This window comes from Diospyros lotus, chromosome 7 (assembly GCF_014633365.1).
Source record: "Diospyros lotus cultivar Yz01 chromosome 7, ASM1463336v1, whole genome shotgun sequence".
Lineage (NCBI taxonomy): Eukaryota > Viridiplantae > Streptophyta > Magnoliopsida > Ericales > Ebenaceae > Diospyros > Diospyros lotus.
This window is the reverse complement of record NC_068344.1, coordinates 29,826,909-29,845,647: the sequence shown is the minus strand read 5'-3', so window position 1 is coordinate 29,845,647 and position 18,739 is coordinate 29,826,909. Positions and strand designations below refer to the sequence as shown.

General features: G+C 34.2%; 1 protein-coding gene across 1 annotated transcript; it reads right to left on the bottom strand.

Annotated features, from left to right (window-relative positions):
• Positions 1-9,500, bottom strand: LOC127806071 (probable E3 ubiquitin-protein ligase XBOS32). Its single transcript, XM_052343065.1, has 10 exons — positions 8,842-9,500; positions 8,657-8,716; positions 8,443-8,514; positions 8,172-8,347; positions 7,934-8,094; positions 3,821-3,879; positions 3,703-3,749; positions 2,158-2,298; positions 1,609-1,694; positions 1-860 (listed from the first exon to the last, which is right to left on the bottom strand). The coding sequence occupies exons 1-10, from the start codon at positions 9,169-9,171 to the stop codon at positions 349-351; spliced, it is 1,644 nt and encodes a 547-aa protein (XP_052199025.1). The 5' UTR covers positions 9,172-9,500; the 3' UTR covers positions 1-348.
• Positions 9,501-18,739: the final 9,239 nt, after the last annotated feature.

Sequence of the window (18,739 nt, the reverse complement as noted above, 5' to 3'; positions counted from 1 at the left end):
TAGGAAATTGTTTCAGACTAATAAAATTGAGAATTCCAATGTCATAATAATATACGCACACAAGGTATTGCAGAAGACAAAAATGAAGTTGAGATAAAGGGCAATATGCATACAACTTGGTGAAGTACAGGTGTATTTGCAAGCTCGAGGAGGCAGAAGCAAAGAAAATATCAAATGAATCCAGAGGATTCAGTGACCATGATTTTGGCATTTACAGAGCCGTCAACTTTCACGAAGAAGACAAATGTCACGAACATGAATTTATGGACAGGTACAAGAAAAGATGAAAGGATTTTTCATGAAATACACATTTGTATGTATGTTTTTATCAGGATCTGTTGCCAGTTCCTACACATTGTTGAGAGAGCAAAGCCATGACCTTCTGCCTTCAGCATGAGAGGTTGAACGTCTGAAGTTCAATCCTGAACACCTAGCAACGGGGCTTCGAAGCTCCCTGTCGCGGTCAATGCTAGTTCTATGAACCAAAGAAGGGGTAACCTCTGGAGCTCCCATGCAAAGGCTAGGGTTGAGTTTTACCACGGGAAATCGCTGGAAGCTCAAGGAGCGGAAAGATCCCAGTGGTGAAATTCGAGTGCAATGGAAGTCCGGCTTGCAAAATGGGGTTTCCAGTGAGTTGCTTTCCCGCTCGTCGGCGGAGCATGAACAAAGTGTCAATGGCAGACTTGTTCTTGACATCTCCTTCGCTAATGGCGTCGTGCTGGCAAGCTTGGCGAAGGATACTATTCCGTGGCGGCAGAGAGGGCATGCGATCGAGCCGGCTGGGCCGGGAGCCCTGGTTGAGGTGCTGTTTGTGGAACAGAGGTAAAGAGCACACTGTATGCAGAACTCATGATCACAACCTGAAACACAGTTTCATATTTAGCTGGATAATAATTGTGGGATTTTAATGATCTCCAAGAAGAAATGGAAGCAAGTTTTGAATTGATGCTTTATTTGGTGCCATCCATACACGACTAACACGAACAGGTAGTGCCAGAACGAAACAAATTCTTGAAAGATACAGAGGATAAAAAGGAAGTCAAAGCAATAGGAAAAGAATGGTACTTCTCTTTTCTTTAGAATTCACAAGTACACATTATTTACGAAACTTTTATGTTGCCTGACATGGGCTAGCGGGCTGGGTCTCACGCCCCTCTCCCTCACATACACAAGAGGCTGGAATGACATTGTTTAATACCACAAGGTTGCAATAATTAATTCAACAAGACTTATGAACGGAACAACTCAGAAATTTAAATGTTCTTTAGTTAAAATTTGAACTATTTAGCGACATTCTTTTAAAAAATACCATGAATAACATAAGATTTGATCTACACATGGATTGTCTCTCGCGGAAAAGGATATTATTCAAAGTAGGATGTTTCCAAAGCAATTCAAATTAGGTTAATGATGAGGCAATTACAGCTACTCGAAACAAGAAGAATTCTCACATGCTAACATTTTGATGGCATTCAACAGCTTTATGTTTCCTCTAGATAGGAGGGATATAAACAAATTGCCAGTCCTTTTTTTGTCGCACTAAAAGAAACAATGATTGTGATCATAAATTCATAATGTTGCTGCGTTGCAAGTTTATAAGGGGCATACCTTCTGCAGCCACAGTGCACTTTCTTTCCAAACATACAACACAAGGGTCAACAGGGTCATTATCCCTGTTCCTCCATCCACACTCTCTGCAAATGGCAGGAGGAGTTAATTGTCATGTAAATGGTTTTAAGTATTAACAATTTAATGACAGTTTGTCTGGGTGCCTTGCATCTGTTTTGCAAGCATGCATCAACTTCATACCAGACAACAAATGAAAGTAAACCAACAACTTCAGCTTGGAAACAGAAAATAACTCAAAAACTTCAAAATTGGCATGATGTCACTAACTTATAGATGAAATCAGGCAATATTTGGGAATTCTGTATGTAGGTTCAATCTGCTAGCAGAAGATAAAGATGTCAAAACACGAGGGAAATGAAGTCTTGTTAGACAGAGTACACACAGGAATGTATAAAACAAACCCAATTGGTAGAAAACTAGAAATGAGAAGCCCATGTTTTGAATAGTTGGAGATGAAGTATATACAGTGTAATGTAGAAAAGAGTTTTAAGTTTTTCTGAGAAGAGAATGGTGTTAAACCACACTCACCTAGCAATTTTGACAATGCTCATAAGGGGAAGACATAAATATGGAGAAGGAAGAAGTTGAGGCTTGTCTTTTGGCATGCTGCCAAGAATTTCCTCAAGCCAATCTCTATGCCATGATTGTGCGACCATCAATGGTTTCCATCTTCAAGAATACAAAATAAACACTGGATAAGTAAAATGATGTAAACCAACAAAGAGGAATTAACACAGCACATGGTGCTTAATGTTCTTCCAATTAAACAACCAGTAATAGCAGCATATTATACAGCTTAACTCAAAGACAACATTCTGCAAACCTTTAATACAGAATTGTCTGGTTGTATTCACATGAGGAGATATTATTCTTGTCCTGCTAATCTCATAGTAAGACATCAACATATTTGAGAAATAATATTATAGCATTAGGACGCTGGCCATGCCAAGGCATATATATTTATGCTGGAAGTTATAAAACAGACACACAAATGTCCAAGCAAATAACTTGCCCATGCATGATAACGTAAGAAGAACTTTCAGTCACCCATTCACATCAGAATCTCATATCTCAGCCATCAATTATAAGATTTAGATACTAATTCCTAGCAATTCATCAGCATTAAAGCAGCTATTGCTTCTGTAAAAGTTTGGACAAAAAGCAGTAACATTAATGGTTAGGATGCTTACAACTAGATATAATGCTTCATGTAAGATCTACACACACAAGCAATATGTCATTCACGATCAAATCATGTACATACCATGCTATTATCTAGATTCTAAAATTATTTCCACAAAATTGGTTAACTAGTCATTTTCTGAGATCTAGTGTGCACTGCAGAACTGGACCTCAAATTCTGGATACAAGTAGGATAAAAAAGTAGTGTACATCTCTGAGATCTTAATCACAATTTCTTAAGTTTACAAGATAAATAATTTCAAAAACAAAATCAAAATCAAGCTTACAATTAAAGGATAAGAATTCTAGCTATCAAAATTATCAACTCACTAATATTAAATTTCTCCACTCCAATAGGAGGTTCGTTTGCCTAAACTTGAATTACAAAAAAAAAAAAAAATACCCACATGAACTTCACATTCCTCCCATTCAACTACTAATCCCACCTCTGCCTCCCTTCTCAGGTTTGTTCATAAGTTTGCTTTCACCAGGTGGGTGTGTACTCTCTAGCCTTACAGTCAAATTCAAGTTTTGCAAAAGTAAGTCAATACTAGGAGTGATTTTAGATGTGAATTCTCAAAATTTTCCAATGTAAAAGCTCATCATGGTCATTACTGGATTCAATTATTTTCTGCACAATTAACACAAAGAATTGTTCCAAGCAAACCCACGCACAGAGACAGAGTCTTTCACTTTTTTCTACTTTATGTTCTACTAAGGGAAAGGGTTATGTTTGTCATTCTTCAAGCAGAAATCCTGCTATTACTCTAGGGATAAGTTCAACAAACAAATCAATAAAGCTACTGCAAAAAAAAAAAAAAAAGAGGAAATATGCCAAGGAACATTTTAAGTCATCAAAATACATATGTTCTAAGTGCATGAGATGCATACCCATTTGCATTTTCAGCGCTCAGACTGGCACCTCTGGCAAGCAAGATCTGTACATAAAGATACACTTCAGCATATATCCAAATACCATAAATCCAGTCAAGTCAATGATGAATGCTACCTGGCAGCATTGTGCATTCCCACCACATGCGGCATAATGAAGAGGGGTGCTCCCTGCACCTGCAGTGACAAAAGGTATTGTAAGATACAACAACAACATATCCAGGCTTTATCCCACTATGTGGGGTCGGCTACATGAATTCTAGACTTCCATGTATTTCTGTCTTCTGCCATATCTTCATTTAGGCCAAAAAAGGTATTGTAAGATAACAAAACAAAATGATAACAACTGTAAAACCAGTCATGGAGCTGGAATTTTAGGCCAGTAGGGTGAATTTCAACATGAGGTTTTGTTTGAAGGTTCCTGAGCTTTGTCATGAATAAGTGATGGTTCCTCTAATCTTTGATTTTTTATAACAAATTTGTCCATTATCTAACAAAAGTAAAGAAATTTAACTAAAGAACCAAAACAAATATATGATAGAACCAAAAAATCCCAAATGTTCAAAGTTCACTTTCTGAATAAATTGATGGTTTTGTGTGATTTGTGTGCAATGGAGATGAAGTTTCATGTACGAGTGTCAAAACAGGTAAACAGGTTGGGTCACTATCGGGTCTCAATCTATTAAAACTCAACCCTAACCTAACTTGTTAGTTTATTGAGTCAAGAACCCTCAACCCTAACCTGGACATACTAATTAAATAGATAAACAAGTTAACCTATTAAACACCTGTTAAGGTCGATATGTACAGATTATGTTGACCCATTAACCTATTTAAGTACCTATTTAAATTTAAATTTAAATACTAATCAAAATATTAAAACTAAAAATAAAAGAAAGTAACCCACAAATTATTAATTAAGTGATTAGTTTCATTCTATTCTTCTAAACAATCTAAAACAGTCAAGACATAAACCAATAACAGTACATCCATCATCCATGATACAACTTGGAAAATAATCAAAATCCTGCCTTGTTATCGGGTCGGGTCTGGGTTTTTTCAAGTTGACCTGCTATCAAATCGAACCCAATAAGTTTTTATTAGGGTCAACCCAATAATGACCCAAACCTATTAAGGGTCGACCCAAACCCACTAATTTCGTGTCAAGTTCAAGTTGGATCATTAAGTCAAGTGATCTATTGACAACTCTAGTTTCATGTGGATGGAGGTGAAAGTGTTTGGAGTTATGGAAAAATTTTGAGGAATAAGGATTGATTTTTGAGGAGAATATGGCAAAAGAGGAAGATTGAATGTGAGGAGAAAAAAAAATTCGGTTCGAGGAAGGGGTTTGGGTTGAGGACACCTCATGTTTATATAAAATATATAGGACTTGTGTAATTGAATAGTTGGATTATTTATTTGTATAATACCTTTTATATTAAGTTATATTTTTGCATGAAAGTTTTTACATTATACTATATTTTTGTATAAAATTGTGTTTTTAATTTCTTTGTATAATTTCTAGTGAGTGGGAACCATTAAAATTTTTCATTCTTTTAGTGGGGGTCAAACTTTGAAGTTTATAATGTCAATATGACTTTAGAAGTTAATTGACATTATAAATGACATGTCATTGACCCTAACTTGGGTAGGATAAGGTGTAGTTGATGATGATGTGCCTAAGAGTGTTTTCTTCATTACAAAAGCCATTGGCCTACTGTAAATTTCAATTGCAAATGAAGTTGATCCATTAGGGGTTTGAGAAGATGCAAAACAAAGGCTTGCAGGATCTAATAAGGGGCACAAAGCTAAAATATGGAACCCATCCTCAGTGCTCAAACTATTAGATTCGTGATGCCTCCTCCCCCTTCTCTCTCCACTTTCTAGTAGAAGTTTTCAAAAGTATTTTCTCTGAAGTTGCTAGGCCAAAGCTCCTCTGAATAGCTAAGAAAATATAAAAGATATAATATCAAAGCATTGTGACACAGACAATACTGCATTTAAGATATCAAGCAAAAAAAAATGTATATAAGATACTAAGAGAAAACATCCTTCTGTAATGCTGAACATTGTCTGAGATCTTTATGGGGCTAAGTTCATTGTTCAAAGAAAAGAGAGGTTTGGCTTCTTGAATTAGATCCTAAAGTTACAACAGAGACTAGCAAGATCTAGTTCAGAGGTTTTAAGAGTTATACAGTGTAAAATTCAAGAAAGTAGAAGTACAAAAAGAAGCTATACATCACGTGAAGATTCTGTATGCAATATGCATCAAACAAAGGGTCAGAATTACCTTCTCTTATGCTACATTTGGATCTTGAATTCATGGAAGGAAAAGAAAAGGAAAATGGATGTGTTTATTGACATGTAAAAATGCATGTACATAAGTTAATCACGTTCATTTCCTTATTTCTATCAAAAAATCCTTGCACCAAACATAGTGTTAATGGATCTAAGATTTTGTCTCAATAGATACCTAGTACACAGAGTGTTACATGGGCATGAATCATAAGGATTACCAACTCTTAATATACTTCAAAACTATTACTCTAAAATTGAAGTTTGACACACACAATTAAACTAGCAAAAAATTGTGTATAAAGATCAAATGATTGGCCATGATAGCTTGCATATAGCATAGCTTTTTTTTTTTTGTGTGTGTGTGTGGGGGGGGGGGGAGTGTAATTCTGAAATAGTTTAAACATGAAATTAGTAAAACAATTGTTTTTTTATGAGAAACAATTAATTTTCTCTAACATTAAAGAAACACAGAGAAGAATGTATTTGCATTGTACCAACAGAGACACCATGAAATATTAACTCTTAACATGCCCTAAGAGGGCTTGGGCCTCAGAAACCCAATCAATTTCAGAACCACCCTCTACTTCAACACTTGATTCTTCTTTAACTTCTCATAGATTGCATTATGTGCACACATAGCCCAAGAGCAACCTGAATTACATTCTTTGAAAATGATGCCATGCTCATGATTCTGTATGGCCTAAAGAACAAATTGGCCTACAGAAAGCTTTTTGATCTCTTTTCTTTAAACATGACATTGAACTAATTAGAAAAAAAAAAAAATGCATTCCATCACAGTGTGTCATTCCTGTAACTTGAGAATCAGAACTTCCAGAATCCCAAAATTAAAGGCGTGAATTGGTTGGAAGTTATACACACAACAAATGTTTGAGTAGAATATATTGGAAGCTCATATACCAGAATTCTGAAATCGCTAGCTCAATGTGTCATAATCTAAAATTAGTCTCAATATGAGAAACAACAGCATACCAAACCTTTATTCCACTATGAAGTCAGCTACATGAATTCTAGTTTCCCACTCATTTCTTATGGCATCATCCTTTGTAAGGCCCACGTAATTGATATCAACCTTAAGTGCCTTCCACAAAGTTTTTCTTAATCTTTCCCCACCTCTTTTGCTAAATACTTGTTCTATTTCTTCCACTCTCTTCACAAGACCTCTGTTGGTCCTTTGCTTACATTTTCAAACCATCTTAATCATGTCTCTCATTTTCAAACCATCTTTATCTTTATAGGAGCCACTCAAATCTTATTACAAATGACCTCAATTATAATTTTATCTTTTCTTGTATAGCCACACATCCATCTTAGGATCCTCATCTCAGTTACGATTATATTTTGCACACATTGGTGTTGCATTGCCCAACATTTTGTGCCATACAACATTCAGTTACACTCATCTAGGTTAAGTCTCAGTACTATCAACATAAAATAAAAGTGCCAACTCATTTTTCTACACCAAAATTTCTTTGAAGCTACCTAATTACATGACAATCAAAATACTGAAGATGGACATTTGGGATCCTTCTGGAAGCAATCTACTATCATCGCACATGCATGCATATATGGGCAATGAAACAAAAATAGGTAATAGAATTCTCTTTCCCCAGTCAATTTACTTATCAAGGAAAAAAAGGTACTAGCATTTGTACAATAGTTGAAGTTGCATGCGCATATAGTGTATATATAACCATGTACGCTCAGGAACATGTTCAAACAATGATAGCATGAAAGAATGTGTATCCAGAAATACAAAAAAATATCTGTATTATCTGAGTCCCAAGTCTCTATTTCTAGTGACATGAGAAATAAATGAGAAAGGAAGTTCTTTTCTTATATATAAAAACACTAGCAATGTGTTAATAAGCTAAGTGAATTTATTAAACAGAAAGGAATTAGAAGCAGGATTGACCTATTAAATCAATTGTAGTTCCATCTTCGACTGTGATCTCAGAAACAGAAGCTCCCAAGTCGAGGAGTAATTGAACAGTTTCAACATGCCCATTCAGTGCAGCCATGTGAAGGGCGGTAATCCCTCCATCAGAAGGTCTATTAATCATCTGATGGAGTGCGCTGTTGCAAACAGAATGTAAGAAGAATGAACCAAAAATAGAAATATAAATATACAAGCAGGCTTGGTATGAAGTTACCCTTTATTGAATCCTGAGATGGAACCTTCATTTTTCGAGGATTTCCTTAAGATATTCCAAATATTGGGAATGCTAGGAATATAATCTGCAAGGAGAAGCCGAATGCATCGAGAATGTCCATTCAAAGCAGCCAAGTGAAGTGCAGTTCCACCATTCAGATAATCCGCTCTGTGGATCTAATATACAATATTGTGATAATACTATAATAAAGGAATTTAGATTCATCAATTGTAAATCACGCAACAAAAAACTGACTCAGAATGCTTCATACATTGGCTTTGAAGAGAACCAGAGTCTGAACAACCTCCCAGTGACCATATTGACACGCTTGCATCAAAGCAGTCTGTCCATAGGAATTAATTAATTGCTTAGTTTCAATCCCAAATCAGAGCTAGTTTCAGGGGGGAAAATGACCAATTTATCAGGGTATTCAAATCAATAAGAAAGAACCACAATCTTCCCGAGACATCAAAATTAACCAATACCTGCCCACGATAATTCCTGAGATTAATATCGACTCCTGACTCAAGCAACAGAGAGACAATCTAAAGAAAAGAAACATGCCACCATTACCATCAACAAAGCGCCAACAAAAGTAAGAATTCAATGAGATAGAAATGAATTATATTTCTAAAAAAGTATTTACAAGCTTGAATCAATTTTGAGGTACCTCATGGTGGCCTTGAGCTGCAGAGTAATGGAGGGGTGAATTACGAACTCCGAAAGTTGAATACCTTGCAAGGCGGGGGTTGTACTCCAATAAAGCTTTGGCTTCTTGAAGATCCCCGTCCCGGGCTGCCGAAACCAGGCGTTCACCGGACGCCGAGCAGCCAAAGGAATTGCCTACCAGACTAAGAAATTTCATGGCATTCAAATATGTTACAATCCACAGATTCAAGAAAGGAAGCAGCAAAATATCAGGTCCTTCGCTAGCTCCACCCAGATTCTTGAGTTTCATAGAGGAAGCAATCCTATGACCCACATATACATTTTTTGGCATATATTCAAACAATTTTTGCTAATTGATTCTTAGACCTTTCGAAGAATAACAGAAAATAAAATGAAAGAAAGAGAGAAAGAGATGCCTCTTCTCACTTATCAGAAACTCCTGATTTTCTACCAAACCAGTAACAACCCACAACAAAACTTTAGTTGTGCATACATCCAAAATGAATTTGTTGCAACTGTCAGAATCTCCCTGACTTCATCCGATATGACTCCAAGAAAATAATCAGAGAGAAAGAGAGAACCCTTTGAAAACCATAAATCCCTCTCAAATTGGCGATAGATTAATCAATTTGGACGTGACTTCTATACAATAATATTGGTTAAATCTCGGTGACTTCAAGAAACCCAACAAACCAGACGACAAAGGCATCCGCTTTCTGCTCACAAAGTCGCCAACTTCCAATCAATTTATCGAACACCACAGCTTCAAGATTCAGAATCTCCAATACCCAGTTCCTAATTACCCTAAAAACTCAAAATTTGTCGACAATAATCAAAACTTTCCAACTGACTACCTACCAATTTTCCCGGAAAATCGAGATACTCACGCCAATATCCAAAATTCCCCTGAAAACAGAAACCCACAAGACGGCCTTCTGGGTTCTGCTCGGAAGATCAAAATCTCAAGACACCCACCTCCAGATTTTCCGGGAAAAATCAGAACCCCCAAATCCCCAGATCACATTACTGAGAACCGAACCCAATTAATTGTACCCATGAAGGCAGGCGTTCCATCCAGGGGGTTTTGCCAAAGTCCGAAGGTAGAGGGGTGTATAATTAAAGCATGGGAAGGAATCAAAATGATGGAGGGCATGGCCACATGTCCTCCATGGACAAATATGCTTATGCAAAAAAACGGGGGATTAAAGTGGATTTGTTGTGTTGGGAACAGCGACTTTTACGGCGACCTAATATCAACAAGCAGGGAGCAGCCTCCCCTCCAAGAAAAGCGTGCATTTTTCCATGATTGGTTGTCATTTGGCAGTCAAATTTGGTAGTTGGGGGGGTTTCCTCCTCACTCACTCTCCCTCTACCTCTCCCACTGCCACTCCCACTCCCCACCGACGTCTTTAAGTGAAATCTTGAGGCGTATACCTACAACCCAACCCCATCGCCACCCCATGGTTGAGTGCTTTAGACTTCCCTTATTTTATTTTCCATTTTTTATATAAGTCATTTTATTTTATTATTTGTTATTTGATATTAAAAGTTTTAAATTCATTATTTAGGTGTATCATTGTTGGTAAGATTTGGATTTGGATCCAAGAAATAAAAGCAATTTACATAAATATTATTTTAAATTAAAGTATTTTATATGAAAGAAGAATTATAATTTAACGATCCTGTAAATGAACAAAAAATGAATCTAAAAAAGAGGGGGAGTTAAGCTTCCCACATCAATCAATCCTAAATTAATTCAATTCAATTGAGTTCAACATAATTCTTTTTGCTGTCAAAAAAGATAAAAATAACATTTACGTTTGGACTAATAAATTTAATTTAAAATAATTATAATTGGACTTAAAATCCTATATTCAAAATTAATCTAATCATAAACTTCAATCAAATCATCTTAAATTTAATTATTTTTTAAAGAAATTAATTAAACCCAAATTTTGAAAAAAAGAAAAAGGAATCAAAAAGCATATTAATAAATAAACGCAATCAAAATAAATAAGCAAAAAGCACATTAATAAATAACAAAAGTTTAATATAGTTTATATAAGTTGGGCTTGCTTGAGACTGTAAACTTACCGGTGCAATTCGAACTTCGAACTCTTACTTAATGTCAATCGGATATAAAAAAAAATAGAATCAAGAACAAATCAAATTATAAAAAAAAAAAAATAAATGACAACTAACTAACTATATGAATTGAGATAAATTTTGAACTCTACTTCAACCCATGACTATATATAATAATAGCAATGGGCAACGGGTACAATAGAGTGTGGACATGCGTTGCACCAAGGCAAGGCAGGCAGAGTAGATAAAAAAAATGAAGCAAAACTATGTGTTGGAGTTGCAGGCAGGGCTTTGGTTTGTTGTTGGCGGGTCACTTGACTTGGAATCTATGGCACTTTGTATATTCCTTCCATTCCCTTCCAGAAGAAACAGCAGCCAACCTCTGTTGGCTTTCATGTTTTTTATTTAACCCACTTCCCACGTTCTGTGTACTCTCATAAATGAATAATAATCTCTACTTCATAAATGAATAATCTGGCTTTCATGTTCTGGCTATCTTCTTCGCATAATTACACCATATCTCTAACAAAATATATATGAATTTGGTTGACAAAATGAGCTCACGACTTCATAAATCATAATTGTGTATATACAAAGCGATAATACTGTCTAATGTCTATTAGAATATCTATTTTTGGAAAACCAAGGGGTAGACCATTTCAACTTAATTTGGAGATTTAAGTAATTTAATTCATATATATAGCTCATCATTTATTATATATATTAAAAGTCATAGATCTTATAACGCGAGATAACTTAAGTATTAAATAAACTAAAAACTGAACCCATTACTTCATAATCACAAGATGATAGTTTCCAATACCACATTCCGTTGGTGGGTTATTTTGTTGTATTAGGACAAAGTTTTGCTTTCTTTTTTTTTTAATTAAATTAACTTTCGTTTGCTTATACATGCAAGTTTTATGCCATATAACCCTAGTTTTGTTTGGAATTAATGCATATTTGACTTGTAATCTATTTGGGATAACTTGTAGTTAGAGTTATAAGATACGTTTGAATAGGCTTGAAGCTTCTGTGCTGGCTGGCTGCAAATCCTATCATTGAGATTCACACAAAATTGGGCTTCATGGAATGTGAATTGGGTATGGGCTGGTAAGCACTAAACATTAGCCTACGATTTTAAAATAGGCCTATTATTCCAGGCCTTGATAGAATAAAACTAGAGGGATACGCATCGCATGAAGCCACCCTGTAATACTAACAGTCACTAATCCTAGCCCAATAAGCAGTATCTCATTGGACTTTGAAAGAGGCTAATCTTGTCGGATCCGTCTGGGCTGTTAATATAATGTGCTTGAAACTCAGAATGTTGGATGAATCGACAATCAAGTACGAGGATAAGTACCAAGGGTAGTTGATCAGGTCAGGGGTGGCGGGGGCATGATAAATATTGTCGCAAGGACGTAAAAATTAATATATAAATATAGTTATATGCATTCATATTTATTACCATATAGACTCAATTAAAATATCATACTAATTACAAATAAAATTAAAATTAAAAAACATGTGTACCTTTTTATCTTTACAAAATATTACATTTATTTCTTTTCTTTGTATAAGATACTAAGGCGTCATCTTTACAACCACTGTTAGGTAAATTTTAATGTGACATGAAAAACTATAATATATATGAAATTATCCTGAAAAGTATAAGGGGGTAAATGAGAAATCTTGAAGGGTATAGGGGATAAATGAAAAAATCTTAAAAATTATAAGGGTAAATGAAAGAATGTTGAAAGCTAGGGGTGTAAATGAAATAAAATGAAAGTTAAGGGGCATGACTTTGACCTAATGGATTTCTGCCTCTAATGGCGTTCTGCCTCCAATGGGAACTAACATTTGATTCCAAGTATGAAATTGTTTTCAGAACATCTACGGGCAAGCCCGAGTTTGATGTATCAAGTTTGTGAGAGTGCATCACAGCATAAATAAACATAAATAAATAAAAGAGTGCACTGTTGAGATCAGAAGAATGTGGAAATTTCATGCAAAAAGTAATTTACAATACCCATTATATATAATAAGATGTAGCTTTAGGCAATTGGCAAAGGTTGACAAAATCCTAAAAATTCGAACCAAATAAAGCTTGAGAGTGAGAGAGACATGAGTTATCAATCATCAGCGTACTGCACTGCACATGCAAAAAGAGGGCTTTTAACTTGCTACGTGCCTCTTCTCGATCTTCTGGTCTGCATCTGGTTCACATCATGAACGTGGAAATATTTGTTTTTCAAAACCCTTTGACATAATTAGCACATGCGACAGAGAGTAGTTAAATGGCAGGTGAAGTGTATTAGTTGGGCACTCTTAGACCAGTTAAAAAGAGTTGACAATGGGATGCTACAGCCAAAATGCGTCCGCTAGTCATCTTAAGGGCTGATATATATTTAGTGATCAAAGCATAAACAAAAAACAATACAACCATCATCCATGCATGATACAACTTAGAAAATAATCAAAATATTAAAGTATTGTGTGAAAAATGATTTAGCAAAAGTGAATGAATGGAAATTGGAAAAGTTATTGAGAATATTTTGAAAATTAATAAATATTTTAATTAATAGATCATATATAACGGGTAAATTTTGATTTTAAATGTCGTGTCAATCCAATTAAACATGCTTTATTATTGAGTCAATTTCAAACTTTTTTAAGTTGACCTGTTAAAACTACTAACCTCTTATCGAATTGACCCAATAACAATCTAAACCTATTAATGATTGACCCAAATCCACTAATTTGGTAATCTATTTACAGTTCTAGTGTCCATAAATTCTTGCATCAGTTAAGAATAAATCAATTTGAATTAATTTGATTGAATTGATTTGATTATTTTCTTTAATTAACGTGTTTGACTATGGGTTCAATTTTCTAAATCTAATTGACATTAGGTTGGGTGCATAATAGGGTTAGATCCCTTAGTTTAAAGATCGATCTGATCTGATCTAATTAATTGTTATAATTAACTATATTATTAAATTAAAATACTGAAAGTAAAGTAGTAACCAATATTTTCACAGACAACTTTACATTGAAGCAGTTTATTGAAGTTGGGACGACAACAAGAATGTTCTTGAAACTTAAAATTGTTTTTCTTTTATTTTACTTTCAACTTAATTTTAAGTGCTAAAAGTCTACTTTTTCTGAATTTATGCTTAACTTAAATTTGTCAATTTCTGAATTTATGTGAAAGAGTATATTTCATAAGTATTATTTAGAGGCCGTAGACTTTTTCTAATTAAAAAGAGTCTTAAGTTATTTTTAGTTTTAAAATTTTAAATTATGTAGTGTTTTAAGCTAATGAAAATGTTTAGATAAAATGTATTTTTTATATTATTAGTTATAAAAATATGTGTTTGATAAAACAAAAGTTTAAAGTTTTTAGAAGCGGAGAGCTTATTTGTTAAAAAGTAATTAAAAAGTATAACATAATTCATTAAAAAGTAAGCTTTATATACTTAATTATGTTTAAAGTAATTAAAGTAAGCTTTTTATAAAAAGTAAGTTTAAAGCTTTATATTCATTAAAAAGTAATTATAATAAAAAAACATAATTAATTATACTTTATAATAAAAGTATAACATAATTTTAATTAATATTTTTTTATATATCAAACAATATATTTATATAGTTTAGATTTGTATAAACTTTATATAAACTATTATATTTGTATAAATAAACTATATATAGGTATATCTATATATAAAATTAAAAAAAAATTAAATGAACTATGCGTGTGGATCAATTTATAGGTTTTTGCATAATAGTAGATGTTTACGAATTAAAAAGTACTCTCCTCAACTCAAGCAAAACCATGGTGTGTTGGTTTAGGTGACTTGTAATTTTATGCAAAGATTTAGTCATTCGAGTATATATAATATATTTATTGTATGGTAACCAAATGTATAAACTATTATTCTTTATTTCTTCTGTGCATGGATGTACACTTAAAAAAAAAAAAAAAACTATCAATGCACTATCCAAAAACCATCAATTAATGCAATAAAGAAATGTCATTTCTTACCCACATTTTCAAATTATAAAAACAAAAATCTTGCCAAACAAGCCCTAATAGGAAGGGTTCGCAATCCCCACTCCAAGTGTCTAGCCAGGACGGCAGGGAAAAGTTTTTTCGGCGATTCTTCAATCGCCTAGAGGACAAGCGTGGGGAAAACTTTCCGATGATTTTTTATTGTCAAGAAAAGCTAAGATAGAGATTATAATCAACCGCCAGAAAAACATTATCTTTGCCGGCGGTTTCTTTCCATTGGAATTTGGAAATGGCCATGGTATGTTGGCGGGTGGAGCCATCACCGATGGCTGTAACCTTCAGTATTGGTCGAACAAATGAATGATTTCCTAGCAGTAAAGAATATTGATGATTTGCCGGCAATTATTAACCGTTGATATTGTTCATTATTTTTATCAACGCTTACAATCGTCGACAATGATATATATATAGTGTTCATCTTTTTTATTGAATGGTTCTTTACCACCGAAATTGATTTATTTATGAAAAATAATTAAAATCTAAAACAGGTTTTAATTAAATGTGCAATAAATCAATAAAAAAAATTAAATTTATCTCTGATTAAATGACAAATTAATAAAACTAGAAATAAGAGGAATCCAAAAATAAGAAAATAAAAATTAACTATAAAATGAAATACATCATTAGGGGTCATTTGTTTTCTTTCTTTTTTTTTTATTTTTGCTAAAGAAGTACAATCGAAAGAGGACCAAAAGTAGGAATGAACTCGGGAAAAAAAATAAATATATAAACAATTAGCACTTAGATAGTAAAGATAGGAATAAAAACAACTAGCTAGGATGTAGAACAAGAGCGCAACAACTAAATTTAGGCTAAAAGTGTGACCACCCAAAATTTGTTTGGATTTTTATTTATAATTGACTAATAACTAAACACATGGCCTAAAAATTTGTCCCATTATTATATAACAACGAAAATAAATTAAATATAAATATACATCTCAGAAGCCTTTTCTTACTTAATAAAGTATCAATCAATCAAATACCATATATACATAATTAGAGCCCCTAATCACAACTCTCACCCCAAAGATCATTTCAGTTAGGATTGTCCTATACACATAGAATCCAAAGAAAAGAATAACAATTGCCATAGACCATTCCCAAACACCATTCTTCTCAACGTGGAATGATTTCAAAAACAAAGTAAGCCACAAGGCTCAGCAAGAACAATAGAAGAAATATGGTATGGCTAAAAATAAATCTCTCACACTGAATACCGCCCATCAAATGCCGTGATGGAAATCAAAATGTCATGCCATGCCATGTATTTCAACATGCAACCATCAACACAAATAAATAAACTAATGCACATAGTGATAATCCTTGGGGCCCACATAAAAAATCACAACCCAGCACCCAAATCCGCATACAAACCTGTCGCTGCCATGGTCTGGCTAGCATCCACCATATGGCCTTGAAGCCCTAGTATAAATCATATGAGCCCGAGGCACTAGCTAGTAGAAATATATGAACCTGAGGCCTTGGCTAGCAAAGATATATGAGCCCGAGGCCCTAGCTAGCAAAGATATATGAGCCTGCGGCCCTGGCTAGCAAAGATATATGAGCCCGAGACCCTGGCTAGCATAAATATCCAGTATAGTAACCATGCAATGCAACAAGTAATAAATGCAATAGTTTATGCAGTCTTAACATGATGACAAGGCCCCCATAAGCCAAACATCTGGTCATGCTACGCCCACGTAGAAACTCACACAAACGAATGCTCTAAGTGCACGTGCTCACCTAATACACACAAGTCAGCACTCAACAGGCCAACTATGTCATGCCAATACTCACACCCCCAACACATACAAACATAATCCCCAATGGATGCAAACCCAATCACATGCATTGTAATGCCATGTAATATGTCACATAATGGCAGAACCGGTCGACAGTGACCAAGCACCGATCAACAATCTGTGACTAAGGATCAACCAGTCGATGACTGTCCCCGGCCCGGTCGACGGTTCACTCCAATGTCACTAAATGGTCAACATGTCACCTCACCGGTCAACAGCTCATGCCTCAATTTATCAAGACTCTCACTTGCGGGAAACCATAACCACAACCAAATCCAGCCAATCCTCTAGCAACCTAGCCCCGAATTAGATTCGACATCATTTTCAAAGAAACATGGTGCGATACAATACCCCGTAGGCACATAACAAATAAAACCTCAGCGAGTCTTATATTTAATTCAAATTAATTCATACTAATAAAATCCTTAACTTGCATAATTATCACGCGAAATCGAATTGAAATAAGGGAGGGCATGTAGTTCATAAAATAGAATAGGCTCACAAAGGAAGTAAGGAGCTTGCCTTTATTTAGCTGTTTTCAGCGTTTTTACGCTTGTACGCCACCAAATTAATACACATTGTAAATTAACATAATCTCATAAAATTAATTAAATCGCACTCAAAATTAAATTTCAACCGTACAAATTTATTCACATAAATTACTTAACTTACCTATATATTTAAACTTTAATTAAATTACATTTCTTCCATTTTCCCTTGAATTTTCCTCCTCATTCCATGGCTACGCGCAGCTTTTTCTTGTACAATTTTTCCTCATGTTGCAACTCGGTTCCCTAACCAAATGCACGCTGAAGTCAGTGATTAAAAAGGCAAAGAAACAGGACACCAAAAGCTGCCACGTGGCAACCAGCTCACACCTCGCCCACGGACACCCTCGCACGCAACCACCAGTGCCAGCAATCTTCCTCAACTTTTATATGCACCCCAATAAATTTAAAGTAACTCTCAGTCACTTTCAGAATTTACATTTAAACCCTACTACTTCTGAAAATCACCACAAACACCCCCACTTATTAATACTCTTATACTCCAAATTTTCAATAATTAATTACCCATTTCTCTAATACCAAAATAAATTAATATTTCCTTTAAACCCATAAATATTTGATAATCACCTTATATTTAATAATTAATAATTATCAACTATTCACTAAATTATTCAATTCCAATAAATAAAAAAATCACTTCAAATGCAGAATTTAATAATTATTAACTACTCCCAAATTATCAAAATGTTACAAAAATTAGCTAGGATATAGAACAAAAGCACAACAACTAAATTTAGATTAAAAGCATATTTTTGCCTCTAAACTTTTATATTTTTTTCTTGTGGAGTTTTAAATTTTTTGTGATTTTAAATATGTCCTTAAATCGTACAAGATCACTTGTTTAAACATCTAGTCAATTGATGATGTGCACATACACTGACGTGCCAAATTGGCATCTCCTCAATTCTTTTTTTCTCTTCGACTACATTTTTTTCGATGTCCTTTCTCTCTCTAATGTCATCTTCTCAATTCTCCCTCTTTTTTTGGTGACGTCGCCAAATTAGCACAACAACCAAATTTATTTTTATGACACTTTCCTAATTTAACCTATTACTGATCAATGCAAAATTAACAAAATTCAAAAGATTAAGATCAAGTAGAAATGGAGTGAAAATGCTCCTCCAATTTGTAAGTTTAAACATTTAGCCAATTGGAAAGCAAAATAATTAATATTTAAATGGTGCTATCAATTGCCTATGGGCGTTAAATTTATTTTTTTTTCACTGCATCTAAAGTCATTCAAATTAGAACTCCACATTTAGACTGGAGCAAGACATACATACAAGCAATAGTGAAATAATGGAATTTTACATTATATGATCTTGCACAATTATCACCCATGCATTGGGAAAATATTCAAGAAAAT

Bases quoted from the DNA above. Each gene is read 5' to 3' on its own strand.
- LOC127806071 (XM_052343065.1), bottom strand. From the start codon at position 9,171: ATGCCAAAAAATGTATATGTGGGTCATAGGATTGCTTCCTCTATGAAA. The intron at 3,750-3,820 runs GTAGCATTCATC...CTTTATGTACAG, and splicing joins GGAATGCACAATGCTGCCAG to ATCTTGCTTGCCAGAGGTGC. The intron at 861-1,608 runs GTATGCCCCTTA...ACTGTGTTTCAG, and splicing joins GTGCACTGTGGCTGCAGAAG to GTTGTGATCATGAGTTCTGC.